Source organism: Kogia breviceps, chromosome 2 (assembly GCF_026419965.1).
Source record: "Kogia breviceps isolate mKogBre1 chromosome 2, mKogBre1 haplotype 1, whole genome shotgun sequence".
Lineage (NCBI taxonomy): Eukaryota > Metazoa > Chordata > Mammalia > Artiodactyla > Physeteridae > Kogia > Kogia breviceps.
The window spans coordinates 32,175,653-32,195,703 of record NC_081311.1 but is presented as its reverse complement, the minus strand read 5'-3'; the positions used below and the strand labels follow the sequence as shown (position 1 = coordinate 32,195,703).

At 36.1% G+C, this 20,051-nt stretch overlaps 1 protein-coding gene across 1 annotated transcript in view; it reads left to right on the top strand.

Moving 5' to 3' along the window:
- Positions 1 to 20,051, top strand: part of LOC131750304 (protein CC2D2B) — a 132,047-nt gene that overhangs the window by 16,596 nt on the left and 95,400 nt on the right. Inside the window, 3 exon segments of the mRNA XM_067024967.1 lie at positions 6,916 to 7,125; positions 12,868 to 12,965; positions 17,842 to 17,982. Of these exon segments, the coding sequence (XP_066881068.1) occupies positions 6,916 to 7,125; positions 12,868 to 12,965; positions 17,842 to 17,982 (449 nt within the window).

Sequence of the window (20,051 nt, the reverse complement as noted above, 5' to 3'; positions counted from 1 at the left end):
TCTTTATGATATATGCTCTCTTTTCTTCTCCACAGTTTCATTTCTATCCCAGAGAAACTAGAAATTTTTTTTAAAAAGTCTTCCTTATGTTGTAATATGTTTTTTATATCTTTATACCACTCAAATTTCTTTCAGCATTTTCTAAAAATACACCAGAACTTTTTGCTGCTAAGAAAATCTTTTACCATTTTACCATGCAAAATGCATTTAAGCTTTAATTAATTGTCCTACTTTTAAAATTAAAGACATATACAAAGATTTTTATCATGAATGACTGTTGACATTTATCAAATGCTTTCTCTAAGCCTATTAAGTATTGTAATAGTATTTTCTTAACTTTTAATGTGGTGAATTACATAGATTTTCAAATATTTCTGAAATAAATCCCATCTGTGATGCATTTTCTTTTTATACATTACTGAATTTGATTTTCTAATATTTTGTTCAGGATTTTTGCATACATGTTCCTGAGATAACTTTTTCTTTGATTTTTCTTCCTTGTAATGTTCTTGTCAGATTTCCATCTAGGTTACACTGGCTTCAACACAATTTGGGGTGTGTTCCCTCTTTTTCTCTTCTCTGGGAGAATTGTATAAGATTGGTGTTATTTCTTCCTTAAATGTTTGGGAGAATTCACTGCTGAATCCATCTTGGCCTGGAAATTTATTTGTGAGAATGTTTTCTATTATAGACATATGTTTAAAAAAATAAAAGACTGTCCAATGGAAGCACATCCTGTGTTTGTGGATTGGAAGACTTAGTATTGTTAAAATGTCCATACTCCCCAAAGCAATATACAAATTCAATGCAATCCCTATCAAAATCCCAATGGTATTTTTCACAGAAATAGAAAAGCAATTCTAAAATTCATATGGAACTTCTAAGGACCCTGAATAGCCAAAACAATCTTGATAGAGAAGAGCAAAACTGGAAGAGTGACATCATCATTATGTCAGAATAAGAATTTTCTACTGTCTTTCTCTCCAGAGAACACTGATTTTGACAATCACGCATGGACAAGAGTGCCATTATGGAATTCTGGGAGTCTAGTGGAGAAGTTCCAGCACACCACTGAAGTAAATGGTCTAGAATTCTGGGTTGGTTGTTATTCTTCTTTTAGCACTTTGAAGATAACTTTCCACTTATTTCTGAATCTCATTGTTTCTACTGAAAAGTCAGCTTAAAGTCTTACTGTGGTTTTCAGTTTTTCCTCTTTGTCTTTGGTTTTCTACTATAATATGTTAAGGTGTGATTTCCATTGTAATATGTTAAGGTATGCTTTTTCTTTATATTGATCCTGCTTTGGGCTATTAGGCCTTCCTCAATGTATGCCTCCATGTTATCCATCCGTTTTGGAAAATCCTCTGCCATTATCTTAGCAAATACTGCTTCTACCCTAATCTCTTTCTCTTTGTGTTCTGGAACTTCAAGTATACATATCCATTTTATCTTCTGCTTTTGCATTGTTTTTATCCCTTTTTCCCTCTGAGTTTAGTCTGAATATTTTCTGTTGCCCTGTCTTCTAGTTCACTTAGCTAACTTTCTACTGTGTTTAATCTCCTGTTAGATCCACCTAATGAATTATTTCCCCTTCTTCATTTATTTTTTACTTGAAAAGATTTCTCTTTTTTTTACCTTAAGGAAAAAGCATTCTGTGATCTTTGTTTCTGTGTTCCTTCTAGTTTAGGCTTAATATCTAAATACTTTAAAAATTTTTAATTATTTCTATTACTCTATAGTTACCTCATTTCTGAGTTTTCCAAATTCTGGTTTGTGTTCTTTAATGTCATAAAATTTTCTTAATGTCTTTTGGCTTGTTTTGTAAACCACATTTCTATTTTTATGTTTTTGAATGTCTTTCTGGTATGCTTTGATTGTGGGGATATTATATTACTGTTTATTCATTTTTATTATAGAAACTTAGTATAGATTTAATCTTGAGCCTTTTCTGCTGTTCGTTCTTATATTAAATTAGTTTTCCTGAAATTTTAGGAAAAAAGCTTGTTTCAGATAACTTTTCTGATGTCACAGAATTCTGTTGTTTTTTGGTAGTGTTAAACAATATAGTGGCTGTATTCTCCTTCCCAGATTTTTTTCTGTACCTTCTATTAATCTCTGTGGTCCTTGACCATCTCAAGTTTTATTCCACTTCCAGTAGTTTCTCTTTAGTGTGAAGCCTTGTCATAAAACTTTCTAGGGAGTAGGCTCCCCTAGCTGCTTCAGAATTCCTTGCTGTAACTCATAACTGGAGTAGACAAAACCTCTAACAGTTTTAGCTGCTGGCTTTTTTTTTTTTTTTTTTTTTTTTGGCTACATTGGGTCTTTGTTGCTGTGTGTGGGCCTTCTCTAGTTGTAGTGAGTGGGGGCTACCCTTAGTTGCGGTGCGTGGGCTTCTCATTGTGGTGGTTTCTCTTGTTGCGGAGCACAGGCTCTAGACGTGCGGGCTTCAGTAGTGGCGCATGGGCTTAGTTGCTCTGTGGCATTTGCGATCTTCCTGGACCAGGGCCCGAACCCTTGTCCCCTGAATGAGTAGGCAGATTCTTAACCCACTGTGCCACCAGGGAAGTCCCCTATTACTCTATTTTTATAACACATTAATAATAGCTACTTTAAAGTCCATATCTTTAAGCTCCAATATCTGGGTCCCTGAAAATCTGCTTTTATTATTTGTTCTTCTCTCTTGATTTTGCACTTTTAGTCCTTTTATTATAGCTGGTATTTTAAAATTATATTCCATATATTATATATGAAAAGTTGTAGAAATTCGAGATCATATCTTCTTCCAGAAAAGTTTGTTCCTCTACTTTTTAGGCATAGTGAGTGGGGATAATCATCTTAATCCAATCAGGGACTTAACTGATTTCAGACTGGGTTGCAGTTTTGTTAAGGCTCAATCTGTATCTAAGTCTTCTGTTTACCTAATCTCTTCCCTGCTTGACTGTAACCAGGGTAAGATTTTCTTTTTGTTTTGTTTTTTTAAATCACTAGCACATATCCAAATGCCTAGCATATAGCAGACACTGAAAGAATACTTATATTATTTGTAATGGAACTCATCACTTCAGTAGATGTAAGCTTTTAGGGTCCTGTATAATTTAGAAGAGAAAGACACCAGTTGACTGGCATAATCTTAGAAAATCCTATTTTCTCCATGGTGCCTATCACACCATGAGAGCCTGGCAATGTCTCTGCCTCATTGTAATTCATAGTATAACACATTTACCAAGATTTTATAAATGACCCCCTCACCTCCACCCAACAGTGTAATATCTTTCTGTTTTCCCAGAGTTTGGTTACTATAAAATCCATCTCCATTAAAAAATTAAAAAATAAAAGAATAAAAGAGGAAGGAAGGGAAATCCCTGGTATTTATTTTATCTTGTTTTTTGCTGTTACATGGCATAACTTTTGCATGTTATGGTGACAGTGTGTTTTATTTAAATTTTGCTCAAGATATAGCACAGATCTTTTAACATAATTATCGGAAACCATTGCTCTTGGAGAAGGAGATCCTTGAAACAATGGCAGTTTGCTGAATGAATGAATAAGTCCATGAATAACTGAATGAACAAAGCGATGATAAGTAAATGCAGAAAATATAATTTTTGGATAAACATTAACCACTATCCAGATTAACCTTTGTAACCATCTGGAATCCCAAGTTGGAAACCACTGGGCTGAACAAGTAATTTTTCCTCAACTGCATCTGTTCTAGCTTCATCCAAGCTAATTTCAGTATTTCGTGGACTCTTAGAGTTGGGAATAAACGTAAATGTCACTTCACCAAGCATGTAAACTGAGTATTAAAATTCATTCCGTAGCAGCATTCTTAACAGGTAATGTTCTCAAATTAGTGTCACACAAATGCCTCTGCCTGCCTTTCCCTTCTATCTTCTCTACATTTTTTGCTCTACTCAGCCAGCCATGGAGGCAAGGTTCATTTGGGGTTTCTCACTGGAATAAAAAGAACATGAGGGCCATTGAAGCAGAGATAAGAGCTCCCTGAGTATCAAAATCCTCTCTTTGCTGTTGCCTCGGCCAGGTACTTTAATACTCTGTCATACCTCTATTACCCCAGGTCTTATTTGCTTGTTTTTTGTTGACTAGTTTTGCCTAATTATTTACTATATACCCTTTACTCCTTCTTCTGGCATTCCTCTTATACATTTACCTGCATTTTATACATGTGCATGTAAAAGTTACATTTATGCTACCCTGTAGTTTATTAAGTATTCAATAGCATTATGTCTAAAAAAACCCCAATGTACATACCTGAATATAAAAATATTTTATTGCTAAAAAATGCTGTCATCTGAGCTTTCAGGGAGTCGTAACCTTTTTGCAGTAGTAGCATCAAAGATCACTGACCACAGATCACCATTACAAATATAATAATGAGAAAGTTTGAAATATTGCAGGAAGTACCAAAATATGACACAGAGATGGGAATTGAGCAAATGCTGTTGGACAAATGGTGCTTACAGACTTGCTCAACAAAGGGTTGCCATGAATCAATTTTTACAAATTAAAGAATTTGTAAAAAAAACACAACATCTGAGAAGTACAGTAAAGCAAGGTACAATGAAATGAAGTATGCCCAGATCTAAAACTTTATGGCCACTATATTTCCAGAATCACCCATCTAATGAATTCTCAATTTCAGATATTTTCAGTATATTTTTAGCTTTAAAGTGTTCATTTGACATTTGATTCTTCTGTATATATTCCAGTTTTCTTGTGGAATGCTCCATGTTTTCATCTTCTCATCTTTTCATGTATTTTATCTTTTACTCTTTTTAAAACACATTAATAATAGCTACTTTAAAGTTCATATCTGATCAAACTCCAATATCTGGGTCTCTGAAAATCTGTTTTTTTTAACTTGTTATGCCAGGTAACAGCATGGATGTTTTTGTACTTTCATCTGGTTTTTGATTCATTGTTGCCTAGATCTTTGTTCTTATGGTCTAACACACTTACCTAGTTCTAGAAGTTCACATAATTCCTTCAGTCAACTGCTGCTTTTAACCAGTGTCATGGAGCTTACTATCTCTCAAGAGAACTCATTCCAGTATTAGGCAGTTCCAATTGTTTATTGTTTTCTGTGTGAATTAAAATCTGCTTCCTGGATCACCATTGCTCTTTTGACTTTGGCCATAAAGAACTCATAAACTACTTCACTTATGTGAAAGCTCTTCAAATATTTGAAGCCTACTTCCACCTTTAGCTTTTGCTTTCCAGTCTAAACTTGCTTCCTTTGAGTACTGTTGGATATTCCGCCATCTCAGTTACCCTTCTCTAGCATCTGAGCACCACAATCAGTAGGTATTGAATAGGACAGGACCGAGGGCAGAGGCTTGTGTTATTCCAGTAGAAACCCAAAGCAAGTAAGCAACATGGTTATTCATCCAGTACTGAATCTGCTTAATAAGACAGGCATCTCTGGCTTAACAACTTGAATTTCCAAAATTATTCAGTTATAATTTGGTTGTTTAAAATGGAAACTGTTTATTTCCTTGGTGGTTTTGCCTGGTTAATGACCAATTTATTACCGATTACTAAATTTTATAGGTGGAATTAAGTGCAAGTTTCCCTCTCTGAGTTGGCCTTTACATTGAGAATAGAGACTTACAAGATAAGGATAAAACAAAAACAAGCTTTATGACTATTTTCTTGCCTCCCCTCAACCCAAAGAGGAAAAAGGAGGACATTCCTAGCTCAGGAGAGAGGAGGGAGGGAGAGATGTAGGCATCATCCTGGTGACCTACAGTCCTTGAGAAGCACTGGATATGCCACACCAGATCAGGGGTGGGACAGCAGTGTTTTCAGTGTAATAATAAGTGTAATAGCAATGACACAAACTGGAGGGTATGTTCTACTACTACAGATTGATCTAGAAAGAGCTCATGCTGTTTTTTTTTAAGTGGTTGCAGTCATGGCTCATATCAGGAGTGGCTAGCCATTCATGAATTAAGCTGTACGTGCTAAGTAACCCACTAACCTTCTCAAATTGTATCACTAAAAACTAATCACGTGAATATTCAAATATAAGTACTTAAATTCAAAGTAGTTTACTAAAACACTGTTGAATCATTTTTAATACAATCTAAGTAAGGCCTACGGACTTCAACTAATTTAGGGACAATCTGGTTTACAAATGGAGACAGTGTCATGTATAAAGAAAGATGGTCTTGGGCTTCCCTGGTAGCGCAGTGGTTGAGAGTCCGCCTGCCGATGCAGGGGATGTGGGTTCTTAGCCCCGGTCCAGGAGGATCCCACATGCCACGGAGCGGCTGGGCCCTTGGGCCATGGCCGCTGGGCCGGCGCATCCGGAGCCTGTGCTCTGCAACGGGAGAGGCCACAACAGTGAGAGGCTCGCGTACCGCAAAATTAAAAAAAAAAAAAAAAAAAGAAAAAAAAAAGAAAGATGGTCTCCTCATAAGGTAACATTTGCTTAGAGAGTCCAGGCCCCTCCAGGGAATTTTCCAGGGAATTACCAACATATTCACTTAGGAACAATGTTTTAATAAGGGTTTGTTATTTAACTCTGGCCACAGATGACTGTTAGAACATCACATAGTGAACTATTGACCCACCAGTTCTAAACACCATTTTTCATAGTGCTCCTATAGGAAATTATTTGGCGGCTTATAACTTGAAAGTTCAACCTCTACCAGCACACAATAGTAAGGTAGATGACAGTAATTTATAGCAAGATGATTAAAATGCTGCAGTATAAATATATTTTATGAAATCAAGAGCTATAATCAATTTTGAAGAAGGAGCAAATAATTGTTTTCTTTTCTGTAGCTCTTAATTTTCTTACAGTTAACATATTACTTTTTTAAGCAGTTACTTGTAATTTCAAAAGAAATAGAATAAAATTAATATCCTGTAAATATTTTTCTTTAAAAGGCAGTGAAATCTGATCTAGAAATCTCTATTAGGAACAAAATGGAAGGTCAAAGGGAAAGGTACCAATTAGATCTCAACATTGTGGGTTTGCAATTCAGTCATCATCCTCTCTTCAATCAAGAACAAGTATTATGTGCTAGGCTGCTCCAACTTTATGAGTATTTTCAAGACAGGCAGCAACAGAATTTACCTCAGCTGCTTTATGAGAAGGTGAGAATGGTTTTCATTATATTTACAGAGCTGAACTTTTAATATTGAAAGAGAAAAGAGACTTCTTAGTACAGAGCAAGCTATCATTGAATATTTTCCCTTAGCACTTTGAATATTTAATCAAATAAAACAATGGTTGATTTCAGTTTTCCTGAAAAGAAACTATAGGAATTAACTGACCAGGGAGGCAACCTCAAACATATCCTGCAGGATATTTAGCATCTATAAATATTTGCTAATCAATGGTATTCTTGGTCCTATGACTCGAAATCATTACTATTTAAAAGAGCCAAATGGCTGTTTTCAATCCCATAAGAGTGTATTTTTTGGTAAAAATATTAGTGACCTTGAATCTCTCATCAAATATGAAGAGTGTTAGTCTGAGAATAATTAATCCAAGTAGTCATCTAATGATGTCATAAAAGGTACATAAAATCTGAAGAGAAATCGAAGGAATACCCACTGGTTATTTTTATGAATTTGCACCTCTCATCTAGACTCTGTGCTGAGTTTTTGATACATGAGTATTTTGTTAACTAGTGTTCTCTCTGAAAAGATATTTTGATAGGTCTCATTCAGCTAATTAATACAGTTAAAAATAAATATTTAGTGAGGTATTTAGTTAAATATTCAAGCCTAATAGAGTCACCATGATATTCCAATAAGCTGGAAGTGAATTGTACCTTAATATATCTGCTTTTTAAAATACAAGTGCAAAAACTACAGGACTTAATCCATTTGATTGAATTTTCACGTAGCAATTGTGTGGGCAAACTTAACAGATGAAGACCATGAATTAATAAGGTCAGAATATTTCCTAAAATGAATATTCTAACTTTTAGTTTAATATGACTATTGTTTTTATGAATGAAGGAATCAACTCTGAAATTAAGACGTAGGTCATTGAAAAAGTGACTTGATTTATAGATTTCTACTTAATAGACAGTTTTCCAACAGTTCTGTATAATTTTTAACGTCTGATCTAGCAATATCAATTATATTTCACTAGAGTACTATCTACTACTGTACATAAAAACTCTACATTTGTTTTTCATGTAGCATGGCTCTCTGTATAAAATAACATTTGGGGAGCATTATTTGTAACATGTTTTTAAATTATTATTATTATTTTGATTCTTAGGAGCCCAAAGTAATTTCTTAGCTGATTTTTACTTTTCTTCAATTTATTCTCTTATGTGCACATAAACATTTTCTCCAATTTCCTGGTAAATTGTAAAAAGAGAAATTTGATAGGTCATGTACATGCCCTTCTAAAATGAAAGAGGAGAAGAACAGTAAGGAGGAGGAGAAAAGGCCAAGTGTTACAGAGTGTGTCCATTGGTCTCCTACCAAAATACTGATTTATAAAGTATGTATCCTTTTAGTCTGTTGGTGTGAAATGTATGGCTCTTCTTGTTCTCAGTGGGTTCAAACCAAGTTCAAAGTAGTGGGAAACTCACTGACATCCAAGGAATTCTGAAACTGGAATATGTCCCTTTATATGAGTATGAATCTCACTTAAAGAGCAAGGAGAAATGCTGCAGACAGTATTAGAGAGTAGAAAGGATCCTCAGCTTTGCAGCATTCTGCTATTTTTCCCTCTAGTTTTTAAAAAATTATACAAGTAATACAGGAGTACATTCTCATTGTAAATGATTCAGTGTAGAAGTTTCAAAGTGTGAAAGAATGCTTCAATCTTCACCTCATGGTTTGAACTACAGCTTTAAAGTTCTCTTTTCCATGTATCTGTGTGTATACATATGCCATGATAGTTTTTAACATAAATTGGATCTTACCATATGTATTACTTTGCAAGTCCATTTTTTTAAAATAAATTCTGCATCTTGGAGCTTTTTCCATATCACTATATATAGACCCATAATATACCTGTATTTTAATATGTTTAATCACTCCCCAGTCACGACACTTAGGTCATTTCCATCTTTTTATGATTACAAATAATAAAGCAATGAACATCCTTGTACCCATATATTTGAGTACACAAGTGAAAACTTCTTTCACACAAGTGAAATCTAGGCTAGATTCATAGAAGTGAAATTTTTTGGTCAAGGGTAAGGGTGCATGAAGTTTAAATTTTATTAGAGAGTAATGAATTGCCTTTCCAAAAAAGGTTTTCAGTTTGAATTTCCACTGACAGTACAGGACAGACCCCACTTCCCAGAGTCCTAACCAGTAGTTGATATTATTTGCCCATTTTTCTGTAGCTTTGTGTATCTTTATAAGAGTTTTCATATATATACACTATATGTATATACACATGTACACACATACACACACACACTGGATGTAAGTCCATACAAGATATATGTCTTTTGAATATGTTTTATATATTTTTGTCCCATTCTATTTCTTGCTTTTTAACTTCATTTTTCTTATCTCTTGGAAATATTTAAAATTTTATGAAGTCAAATCTGTCAGTTTTTTTCTTTGGGGATTTTAAGTTTGGTTGTTCACTTACTAAGCTTCCGAGATTTGTATCAATCAGCATACCTTTGGTTACAACTCACAGAAAACTCTGTCTCAATTGCTTTAAACAATAGGGAAAAAGTATTACCTTCTGTATCATAAGTCCGAAGTTAGGGCAGCTCTACAATTGGTTAATTTGGTGGATCAACAATATCATCAACAACCCTGGCTTTTATCTCTTTCTAATCTTCATCTTCAGAAAGTTGACTTGGTTAGCTCTTCTCATGGGAACTAACAGAGTGGCTGCTCCAGTGAAGGCATGCTGGCCAGACACACAATATGCAGCCTAGAGTCTCACTTTGAGAGCCGTCTCCAACCTTTCCCTTACACCACAGCAGATTTCCCATCATGTCTCATTGCCTAGAATTATATCACATTATCATGCCTAAACCAGTCACCAGCGAGAATGACATTGCTACAAATAGCTAGACTCGTCAGGGTTTACGTCTAAAATAAATGGAAGAAGATTGAGCAACTGAACAAAATTTGGGGCTCTGCCTACCAAGAAAAATGAGTATTCAAGTGCGACCAATAGTGTCTGGCAAACCAAAATTATAAAGATGCCTTTCTAAGGATGCTTAGCATCACTAATCATTAGAGAAATGCAAATCAAAACCACAGTGAGGTATCACCTCACACTGGTCAGAATGGCCATCATCAAAAAAATCTACAAACAATAAATACTGGAGAGGGTGTGGAGAAAAGCGAACCCTCTTGCACTGTTGGTGGGAATGTAAATCGATACAGCCACTGTGGAGAACAGTATGGAGGTTCCTTAAAAAACTAAAAGTAGAACTACCATACGACCCAGCAATCCCACTACTGGGCATATACCCTGAGAAAACCATAATTCAAAAAGAGTCATGTACCAAAATGTTCATTGCAGCTCTATTTACAATAGCCAGGACATGGAAGCAACTGAAGTGTCCACTGACAGATGAATGGATAAAGAAGATGTGGCACATATATACAATGGAAATTAGCCATAAAAAGAAATGAAATTGAGTTATTTGCAGTGAGGTGGATGGACCTAGAGTCTGTCATACAGAGTGAAGAAAGAGAAAAACAAATGCCATATGCTAACACATATATATGGAATCTAAATGGTTCTGATGAACCTGGGGCAGGACAAGAATAATGACACAGATGTAGAGAATGGACTTGAGGACATGGGGAGGGGGAAGGGTAAGCTGGGACGAAGTGAGAGAGTGGCATTGACATATATACACTACCCAACATAAAATAGATAGCTAGTGGGAAGCAGCCGCATAGCACAGGGAGATCAGCTCGGTGCTTTGTGACCACCTAGAGGGGTGGGATAGGGAGGGTGGGAGGGAGGCTCAAGAGGGAGGGGATATGGGGATATATGTATGCATATAGCTGATTCACTTTGTTATACAGCAGAAACTAACACAGCATTGTTAAGCAATTATACTCCAATAAAGATGTAAAGGGGCTTCCCTGGTGGCGCAGTGGTTGAGAGTCCGCCTGCTGATGCAGGGGACACGGGTTCGTGCCCCGGTCCGGTAAGATCCTACATGCCGCACAGCGGCTGGGCCCGTGAGCCATGGCCGCTGAGCCCGCGCGTCCGGAGCCTGTGCTCCGCAACGGGAGAGGTCACAACAGTGAGAGGCCCGCGTACCGAAAAAAAGTTTTTAAAAAGTCTATATATTCTCCTAATAATGTGTGTGTGATATGTAATTTCTAGCTTTTTATTCTATCTAGAGTTTATATCTGTGTTTTGTGAGATCAGGCTTCAACTCAGTTTCTTTCCCCTAAAAGGTTAGCCTATTATTTCTACTGATTTAAAATTCTGCCTTTATTGTAAACAAGTTTCACATATTTACATAGATTTAAGGACTATCTACTCCACTGACATATTGGTCTGTTTCTGCCCTGTTTTAATTACTATGTTTAATTATTAAATTTTGATGTGTAAGGACAAGTGCCTCCTCATTGGTTTTTTCCTAGGATGTATTTGCATATTCTTATAGAGTTGATCTTCCATATGAACCTAAGAATTAACTTGTCAACTTCTATTTTAACGATACTATTACCAAGGCTTCCCTGGTGGCACGGTGGTTAAGAATCTGCCTGCCAATGCAGAGGACATGTTCGAGCCCTGGTCCAGGAAGATCCCACATGCCGCGGAGCAACTAAGCCCATGCACCACAACTACTGAGCCTGCGCTCTAGAGCCTGTGAGCTACAACTACTGAAGCCCGCGCGCCTAGAGCCCATGCTCCACAACAAGAGAAGCCCGCGCATCTCAATGAAGAGTAGCCCCCTCTGAGAAAGCCCACGCACAGCAACCAAGACCCAACGCAGTCAAAAATAAATAAATAAATAAAATAAAGATCCAATTACCAAAAGAATCTAAAAAAAAAAAAGTGGATATATGTACATGTATAACTGATTAACTTTGCTGTACACCTGAAACTAATACAACATTGTAAATCAACTATACTCCAATAAAAATTTTGAAAAAGATCCTATTACCATTTTTATTGTAATTGCATTATTATATTAATTTTGAAAGAAATTTTATCTTTATAAAAAATTAGGTTTCCTCATCTAGGAATGTAGTATGTCTTCACATTTGTTGGGATCTTATTTCCAGTAAAAGTTTATATCAGTTGACTCTAGTCGTGGAGTTGCCACAAACTGTCGCTAACTGTGATAGATGACTTCTGCACGTTTTAGGGTTTTGTTTCCTGATTTTATTTCTCTGTTGATATTCTCTGTGGATATTTCTGTCTGTTTTATACTTTCCTCCATATATATTGCTGATTTTATTTTACTTGTTATCCTATGTTGTTATACAATTATTCTTTTATAGTGAGATATAGATGTGTAGATATAATTATAAAATACATGTGTAGGTATAGTTGTGATGATGGTAGTGGATATGGATAAAGAGAGATATCTTTTCTGTAACCATTGGATTTTAGATAGAAGATAAGATAGATTCCTGTGCTCAATATGCCATCTTGATTGATTGGCATTTCTTTATATTAATTGATAAACTAATTACTTAGAAGTTTCAAGGTATAATGTTTGTTTCTTAGACAAATATTGAGGCTCTTTTCAGTTCTGCCCCAAGGTGCTTGTATAAAATATATTTTGGAAGGCAAGACAGTAATACACAAAAAGTTATACACGTGCTTCTGCTGCTCAAACCTAGACCTACAGGTGAATTGGCGTGATGGTAACAAGTGGATGAAATGTACCAAAAAAGCTTTTTTCTTTATTGTAGCTTAAAGCACTGGAGGATGCTACCAAATTAGCAAATGAAAATTTGGAAACAAGCCAGCTGACCAGAAAATCTTTACAGGATTATTATTGGCAGATAAGGTAGGTTTTAGACCATTCATGTATTCATCAAGCATTAATTAAGTAATTTCTTTAGACAGAGTATAGTACAATGCTATGGATGATATAAAATAAGAAAATAACAATATCCTTACTCTTTTTTAAAAATTAAAGTATAGCTGATTTACAATATTTTGTTAGTTTCAGGCATACAGTTAAGTGATTCACTTGTATTTTTTTCAGATTATATTCCATTATAGGTTATTACAAGATATTGAATATAATTCCCTGTGCTATACAATAAATCTTTGTTGCTTGTCTATTTTAGGTATAGTAGTTTGTATCTGTTAATTCAATACTTCTAATTTGTTCCTCCTTCCCTCCTTCTCCCCTTTGGTAACCATAAGTTTCTTTTCTACATCTGGAGTTTGTTTCTGTTTCATGTATAGATTCATTTGTATTATTTTTTAGATTCCACTTATAAGTGATGTCATATAGTATTTGTCTTTCTCTTTTTGACTTACTTCACTAAGTAAAATATTCTCTAGGTCCATATGTTGCTGCAAATTACACTATTCCATTCTTTTTTATGGCTGAGTAATATTCCAGTGAGTGTGTGTGGGGGGGTGGGGGGTGATATTTTTTCTTAAGCCAATCTGTTGATGGGCCCTTGGGGGTTGTTTCCATATCTTTGCTATTGTAGATAGTGCTGCTATGAACATTGGGGTGCGTGTATCTTTTCGAATTAGAGTTTCCATTTTTTCTGGGAATATACCCAGGAGTGGGATTGCTGAAGATCCTTAGTCTTTAGGCAGTTATAGAAATGGTTCCAACCTTTTGTAAAAACTCATTTTTGTGTAAGAATATTTCATAGAAGTGTCACATGAAAGTAGTTGTAGTTTTACAGTCTATTTAAAAAAATACATGTTGATTAAAAACTACTATGAGCTTATTAATACCTTTCAATTGACTTGGATTATATTTATCTCAAGTGTTTGTATATGTTTGAGAATTTGTCCACATACACATATGTGCAAGATATATTATTAATTCATTCTAAAAACAATACTCAGATAGTATATAGAGTGAAGGACCCCTGTAAAAAAATGTGATCTACAGTTGGGAATCATTGGCTGATAGACTTGTTGGGAAGAGAAGTTAGGAAAGAATAAAATAACTGGAAAAATAATTTCAAGACAACATATGATTATGTGTCAAGGAATCTTCAAAAGCAGGAAAGCTCTCTGGGAGGTACTTTTTGGGTAGAAAGTTAAACTATGCACAAAGATATGACAACTGTGAGAGTGATTTGGTAGTTAAAGAATTTCCCTGACTCTCTGCCCATTGACCTGAAATGGCTGTATAAGCTCTTAACAACTAGAGGCAAGATGTTTTAAATAATTGGTTTCCTAGAATAACCTAGTTAAATGCAAACAGTATTACTTGAGGAAGTTGACATATGCCTTATACAAGTACTGGCACATAGTGAACTCTCAATAAATGTTAGTTGAATGAATGAGTGAATGAACAGAAACCTTCAGTATTTACAAAACAAACTAGTGTTATTTATAAAATTAACTACAACTTAAGGCAAAGAACAGTCATTGGCATAAGGAACACAGAGCAAGTAAGGAAGGATTGAGGAGCAAAGAGAGTGGTAAATATGTGGGTAAGTCTCAATGAACAATCATGTAGTGATGTAATGATGTCTTACAGGGTATAAAAATATATAGAGAGTTAAAATATAAAACTTTTAGAATGGAGTAAAGAATGGAGAAGGGTAAATGTAATTAAAGATATTTGCATTGACTAGGAGGAGAATAAAGGTAAAGCTTAATATTAGACTTTGATAAATCAAGGACTTAGATTTAAACTTATGACCTGTAAAGAAAGAGAATTTAAAAATATATCTTCCGGGCTTCTCTGGTGGTGCAGTGGTTGAGAGTCCACCTGCCGAAGCAGGGGACACGGGTTCATGCCCCGATCCGGGAAGATCCCACGTGCCGCGGAGCGGCTAGGCCCGTGAGCCGTGGCAGCTGAGCCTGTGCGTCTGGAGCCTGTGCTCCACAATGGGAGAGGCCACAACAGTGAGAGGCCCGCGTACTGCAAAAAAAAAAAAATATATATATATATATATATATATATCTTCCTATATATATATATATATATATATATATATATGATAATAAGAAAATACTCAATCCAAAAGAAGGCAAAAAAGGGGCTTCCCTGGTGGCGCAGTGATTGAGAGTCCGCCTGCCAATGCAGGGGACACGGGTTCGTGCCCCGGTCCGGGAAGATCCCACATGCTGCGGAGCAGCTAGGCCCGTGAGTCATGGCCGCTGAGCCTGCGCGTCCAGCGCCTGTGCTCCACAATGGGAGAGCCCACAACAGTGAGAGGCCCACGTACCGCAAAAAAAAAAAAAAAAAAAAAAAAAAAAAAAACCAAAAGAAGGCAAAAAAAAAAAAAATAGAGAGAAAAGGGACTGTAGAGACTGATAAGACAAGGAGAAAGCATAAAAGAAAATGGTGGCGTTAAACCTAAATATATCTAAGTGAGTTAAGTGATCCATTTTTATCTATACTGGATTAAAATAATTGGATTGTTTTTCTGGAATTTTTCTTTGTGGCAGTTATGTCTGAATTTTATTTTATTTTAATTATTTTTGGCTGCACTGGGTCTTTGTCACTGCGTGTGGGCTTTCTCTAGTTTTAGTGAGCGGGGGCTACTCTTCGTTGAGGTGTGCGGGCTTCTCACTGTGGTGGCTTCTCTTGTTGCAGAGCATGGGCTATATGTGCATGGGCTTCAGTAGTTGTGGCACATGGGCTCAGTAGTTTTGGTGCACAGGCTCAGTAGTTGTGGCGTACGGGCTTAGTTGCTCTGTGGCATGTGGGATCTTCCTGGACCAGGGCTTGAACCCGTGTCCCCTGCATTGGCAGGCAGATTCTTAACCACTGTGCCACGAGGGAAGCCCAATAATTGGATTTTTAAAAATCCAGTTATATTTTATTTAGGAGAGACTTATCTAGAACATAGGGATATAGAAAGTTAGAAAACAAAATAATGGAAAAATATGCCTCATAAACAGTAACAAAAGAAAGCTGGCATAGCTAAGTTAGTATAAGATAAAATAGATCTTAAGGCAAAAAGCTTTACTAGAGCTAGAGGACCACATCAGAATATATGGTTTAATTCACACGTGTGCATACACACACACACACACACACAGACATATACATATATGCATATCATAATATGGCTTCAAAATATATAAAGCAAAATTTGACAGAAATATAAGAAAAACTAGCAATTCACAAATGTATTGGGCAATTTTAACACATTCCTCTCAGTAATTGATGGAATAAATAAACCAAAAAATCTCATTAAGGATATAGAAGATTTGAACAACATGCTTAATAGACTTGACTTGGTGTATTTGTAGAATATTGTACCTAACAACTGCAAAATACCACTGTCTTCAAGAACACATGGAACATTTACGAAAATTGACCTTATGTTATCTCAACAAATCTCAGAGTCTCAATATATTCAAAGGATTTAAATCATTTAGTGCAGAAACCAATACAAAAAAGCAAAAAATATTGCTAGGAAATCTCCATGTTTGGAAATTAAGAAATACAGGTCTAAATAATTTGTTAGCCAGAGAAGACATCATACTGATCATTGGAAAATGTTTTGAATTTACTGATAAAAAACTAATATGTATCAAAATTTGTGAGATACAGCTAAAATAATTCTCAGAGGAAAATTTGATTATTTAAATACATATATTAGAGAAAAAGAAAAGTTGAACATTAATGAGCTAATCATCTTTCTTAGAAAGCTAGGGAAAAGGATAGAAGGAATGAAATAAAGAGAACAGAAATTAATAAGAAAGCTAGGATAGGATCAACAAATCCAGATGTTTGATAAAAAATTGATAAACTCGGGACTTCAGTTTATGAGGTTATCTTATCCTTGAAATTAAAACCTAACAACAGTACAAAAAATACTGCAACCCAATTTCATTCATGAAATATGCTAAACAGAATTTTATCAAATTATATAGCTAAACTGTGGTCATTCCAGGAATGCAAGGATGATTTAATATTAGAAAATCAATCAGCGTAATTTGCCATACTATAGTGTGTTTGCAAAGTCAGGAAACCAGTAATAGTATATTACTTCAGCATCCAAATAATCCGCTCACTACCCATCAGGCAAAGTACCTCTAAATTTGAGGCAATTGTTCTAGTTGTTAATCTGAAATGTATAAGAAATATACTACAGAATGTCCAGAAAATCTGGAAATACATGGATGTTAGCAGAGCACTTTTGAATGGTGAAAAATCTTTAAGAGGTATGAATCTCTAATTGGAATTTCATTCTCTACATCAAGATGTGGGTAAATTGAAAAAAAAAAAGGAAAGGCGGGGGGCCCAGAAGAGTTAGTACAATACATTCTTCCAGGCCATTTGTAATGACTTGTACTGTAGTTCTAATCCACTAACATATTTTTAAATTTTTATTTATTTTATTTATTTGTTTTTGGCTGCATTGGGTCTTCGTTGCTGTGTGTGGGCTTTCTCTACTTGTGGCGAGTGGGGGCTACTCTTCATTGCAGTGTGTGGACTTATTTCGGTGGCTTCTCTTGTAGAGCACAGGCTCTAGGCATGCAGACTTCAGTAGTTGTGGCACGCGGGCTCAGTAGTTGTGGCTTGCGGGTGCTAGAGCGCAGGCTCAGTAGTTATGGGTCATGGGCTCAGTAGTTGTTGTTCACGGGCTTAGTTGCTTCGCAGCATATGGGATCTCCCCAGACCAGGGCTCAAACCCATGTCCTCTGCGTTAGCAGGCAGATTCTTAACCACTGCACCACCAGGGAAGCCCCACTAACATATATTTAATCTAACATTGTAGTAATACAAAACAGCTCTATGACTTAGAAAAGGAAAAGGACTTCTCCCTACTACACAGTATATTATGGACTTGGAAACAGATGAAATCCCTTCGACAACGCCAAGGGTTTACAAGCACCTCGATAAAGTTGCAGTTTCAGAGGTGAGTGGCTGCTCTATTTGTTCTTATAGGTCTCCTGAGGAGCTGCCCATGAATAACTGGGAATTCACAGTAACTTGGAAAAGAAAATCCAGAAGCTAGTCAACTATTTGACATAGTCAACAAAGAACTTGTATCTTGAATGTATAAACAATACTTACAACTTAATAAGACAACTCAATTTAAAAATGGGCGAAAGATTTGAACAGACACTTCATTAAAGAAGGTATATGGATGGCAAATGAACACAGGAAACAATGCTCAACATTATGTTATGTCAATAGGGAAATGTAAATTAAAACTGCAATGGGATACACTACACACCTATTAGAATGGCTAAAATCCAAAAAAAGAAAAATAGAGAGAAGAAAGAAAGAAAAGAAAAAGGCAATAACAAATACTGGCAAAGCAACAGGAACTCTCACTGATGGCTGGTGGAAATGCAGAATGGTGCAGCTACTTTGGAAACAGTTTGGCACTTTTTGATATAGTTAAACATAGACCCAGCAATCATACTTCTAGATGGAACATGTAAGTCACAAAAACATATATAGTGGAGGAGATAGTTACAGATTAAAAACTTTGCTTGTTAATCACTTCTTAAGCTGTTTGTGAACCCACAGTGAAATAACTGGTTCTCTCCCACAAGCCATTGTCCTGGGTCTTTTGTTTTTCAAAACTGTAAAAGATTAGTATAATTTCAGGCAATTAAGAAAGATGTTTAGCTTTGTTGATTTTTTTTTTCCTGCTGTAGTAGTTTTTAACAAAAGTGCTTCTGACAGTTTCTAAACCTAACCCAGCACGGACATTGTTTATTTTAGGCTCCTGAATTCATGTAAACTTGCTGACTTGCCTCTCATCTTTTAAACCGGTCTAATACACTCGTGCATTATGAACCCCTCTTCAGAAAAGGAGAGTCACAGATGCAATAAGCTTGTTCAGAACAGTAGCTCTGGACCGATATTGCCTGCTCACCACCTACTCTTATTCTACTAAACTCCAATCCCACCTGAGGCCCTTTGCATTTGTTCCTTCTGACATTTACCATTCAACTTTCCCAGTGGACTTTGGCTTGGGTTTGCCTCTCCAGATTGCTCCTGTAGATTTCTGAACTAAACCTCACAGTGTCAGTGATGAGTTTGGCCACAACAGGACTAGCTAGCCCCAGCTACCCTAAAATGAGGGCATTTCACTTGAGCAAAGTATCATTCTTTTTTTTTTTTAACATCTTTATTGGAGTATAATTGCTTTACAATGTTGTGTTAGTTTCTGCTATATAACAAAGTGAATCAGCTATATGCATACATATATCCCCATATCCCCTCCCTCTTGCGTCTCCCTCCCACCCTCCCTATCCCACCCCTCTAGGTGGTCTCAAAGCACCAAGCTGATCTCCCTGTGCTATGTAGCTGCTTCCCACTAGCTATCTATTTTACATTTGGTAGTGTATATATGTCAATGTTACTCTCTCACTTCGTCCCAGCTTCCCCTTACCCCTCCCTGTGTCCTCAAGTCCATTCTCTACATCTGTGTCTTTATTCCTGTCCTGCCCCTAGGTTCTTGAGAACCATTTTTTTTTTTTTTTTTAGATTCCATATATATGTGTTAGCATATGGTATTTGTTTTTCTCTTTCTGACTTACTTCACTCTGTATGACAGACTCTAGGTCCATCCACCTGACTACAAAGAGCAAAGTATCATTCTGATCAACTAGAAAAGCTGATGTTTGAAGATGCTCCTGGGAACTCTGTTTCCAGGCTAGGTGTATCACCAGCAACCTCACCACAGGCCTTCACCTTGTGAACCCTAATTGAATAAGCTTGTAGCCAGGCCTATGTGAAAGACAGTACTTATGACAGGAAGACCTGGGACCTAGACACTGAGCTCAGGTTATCTTTTCTTCATATATTTGGTTTTGGGCATATTGAATTTGATAAGCTTTTGAGACATCCCTAAATAAAGCAACTGAATGGGCAGCTGGATATATGGTTTGTACTAGAAAGAAAAATGCTGAATTTTGTGGCAGAGTAATAGTAATTGAAGCCATGCGTGTGCATGAATCTGCTTAGGAA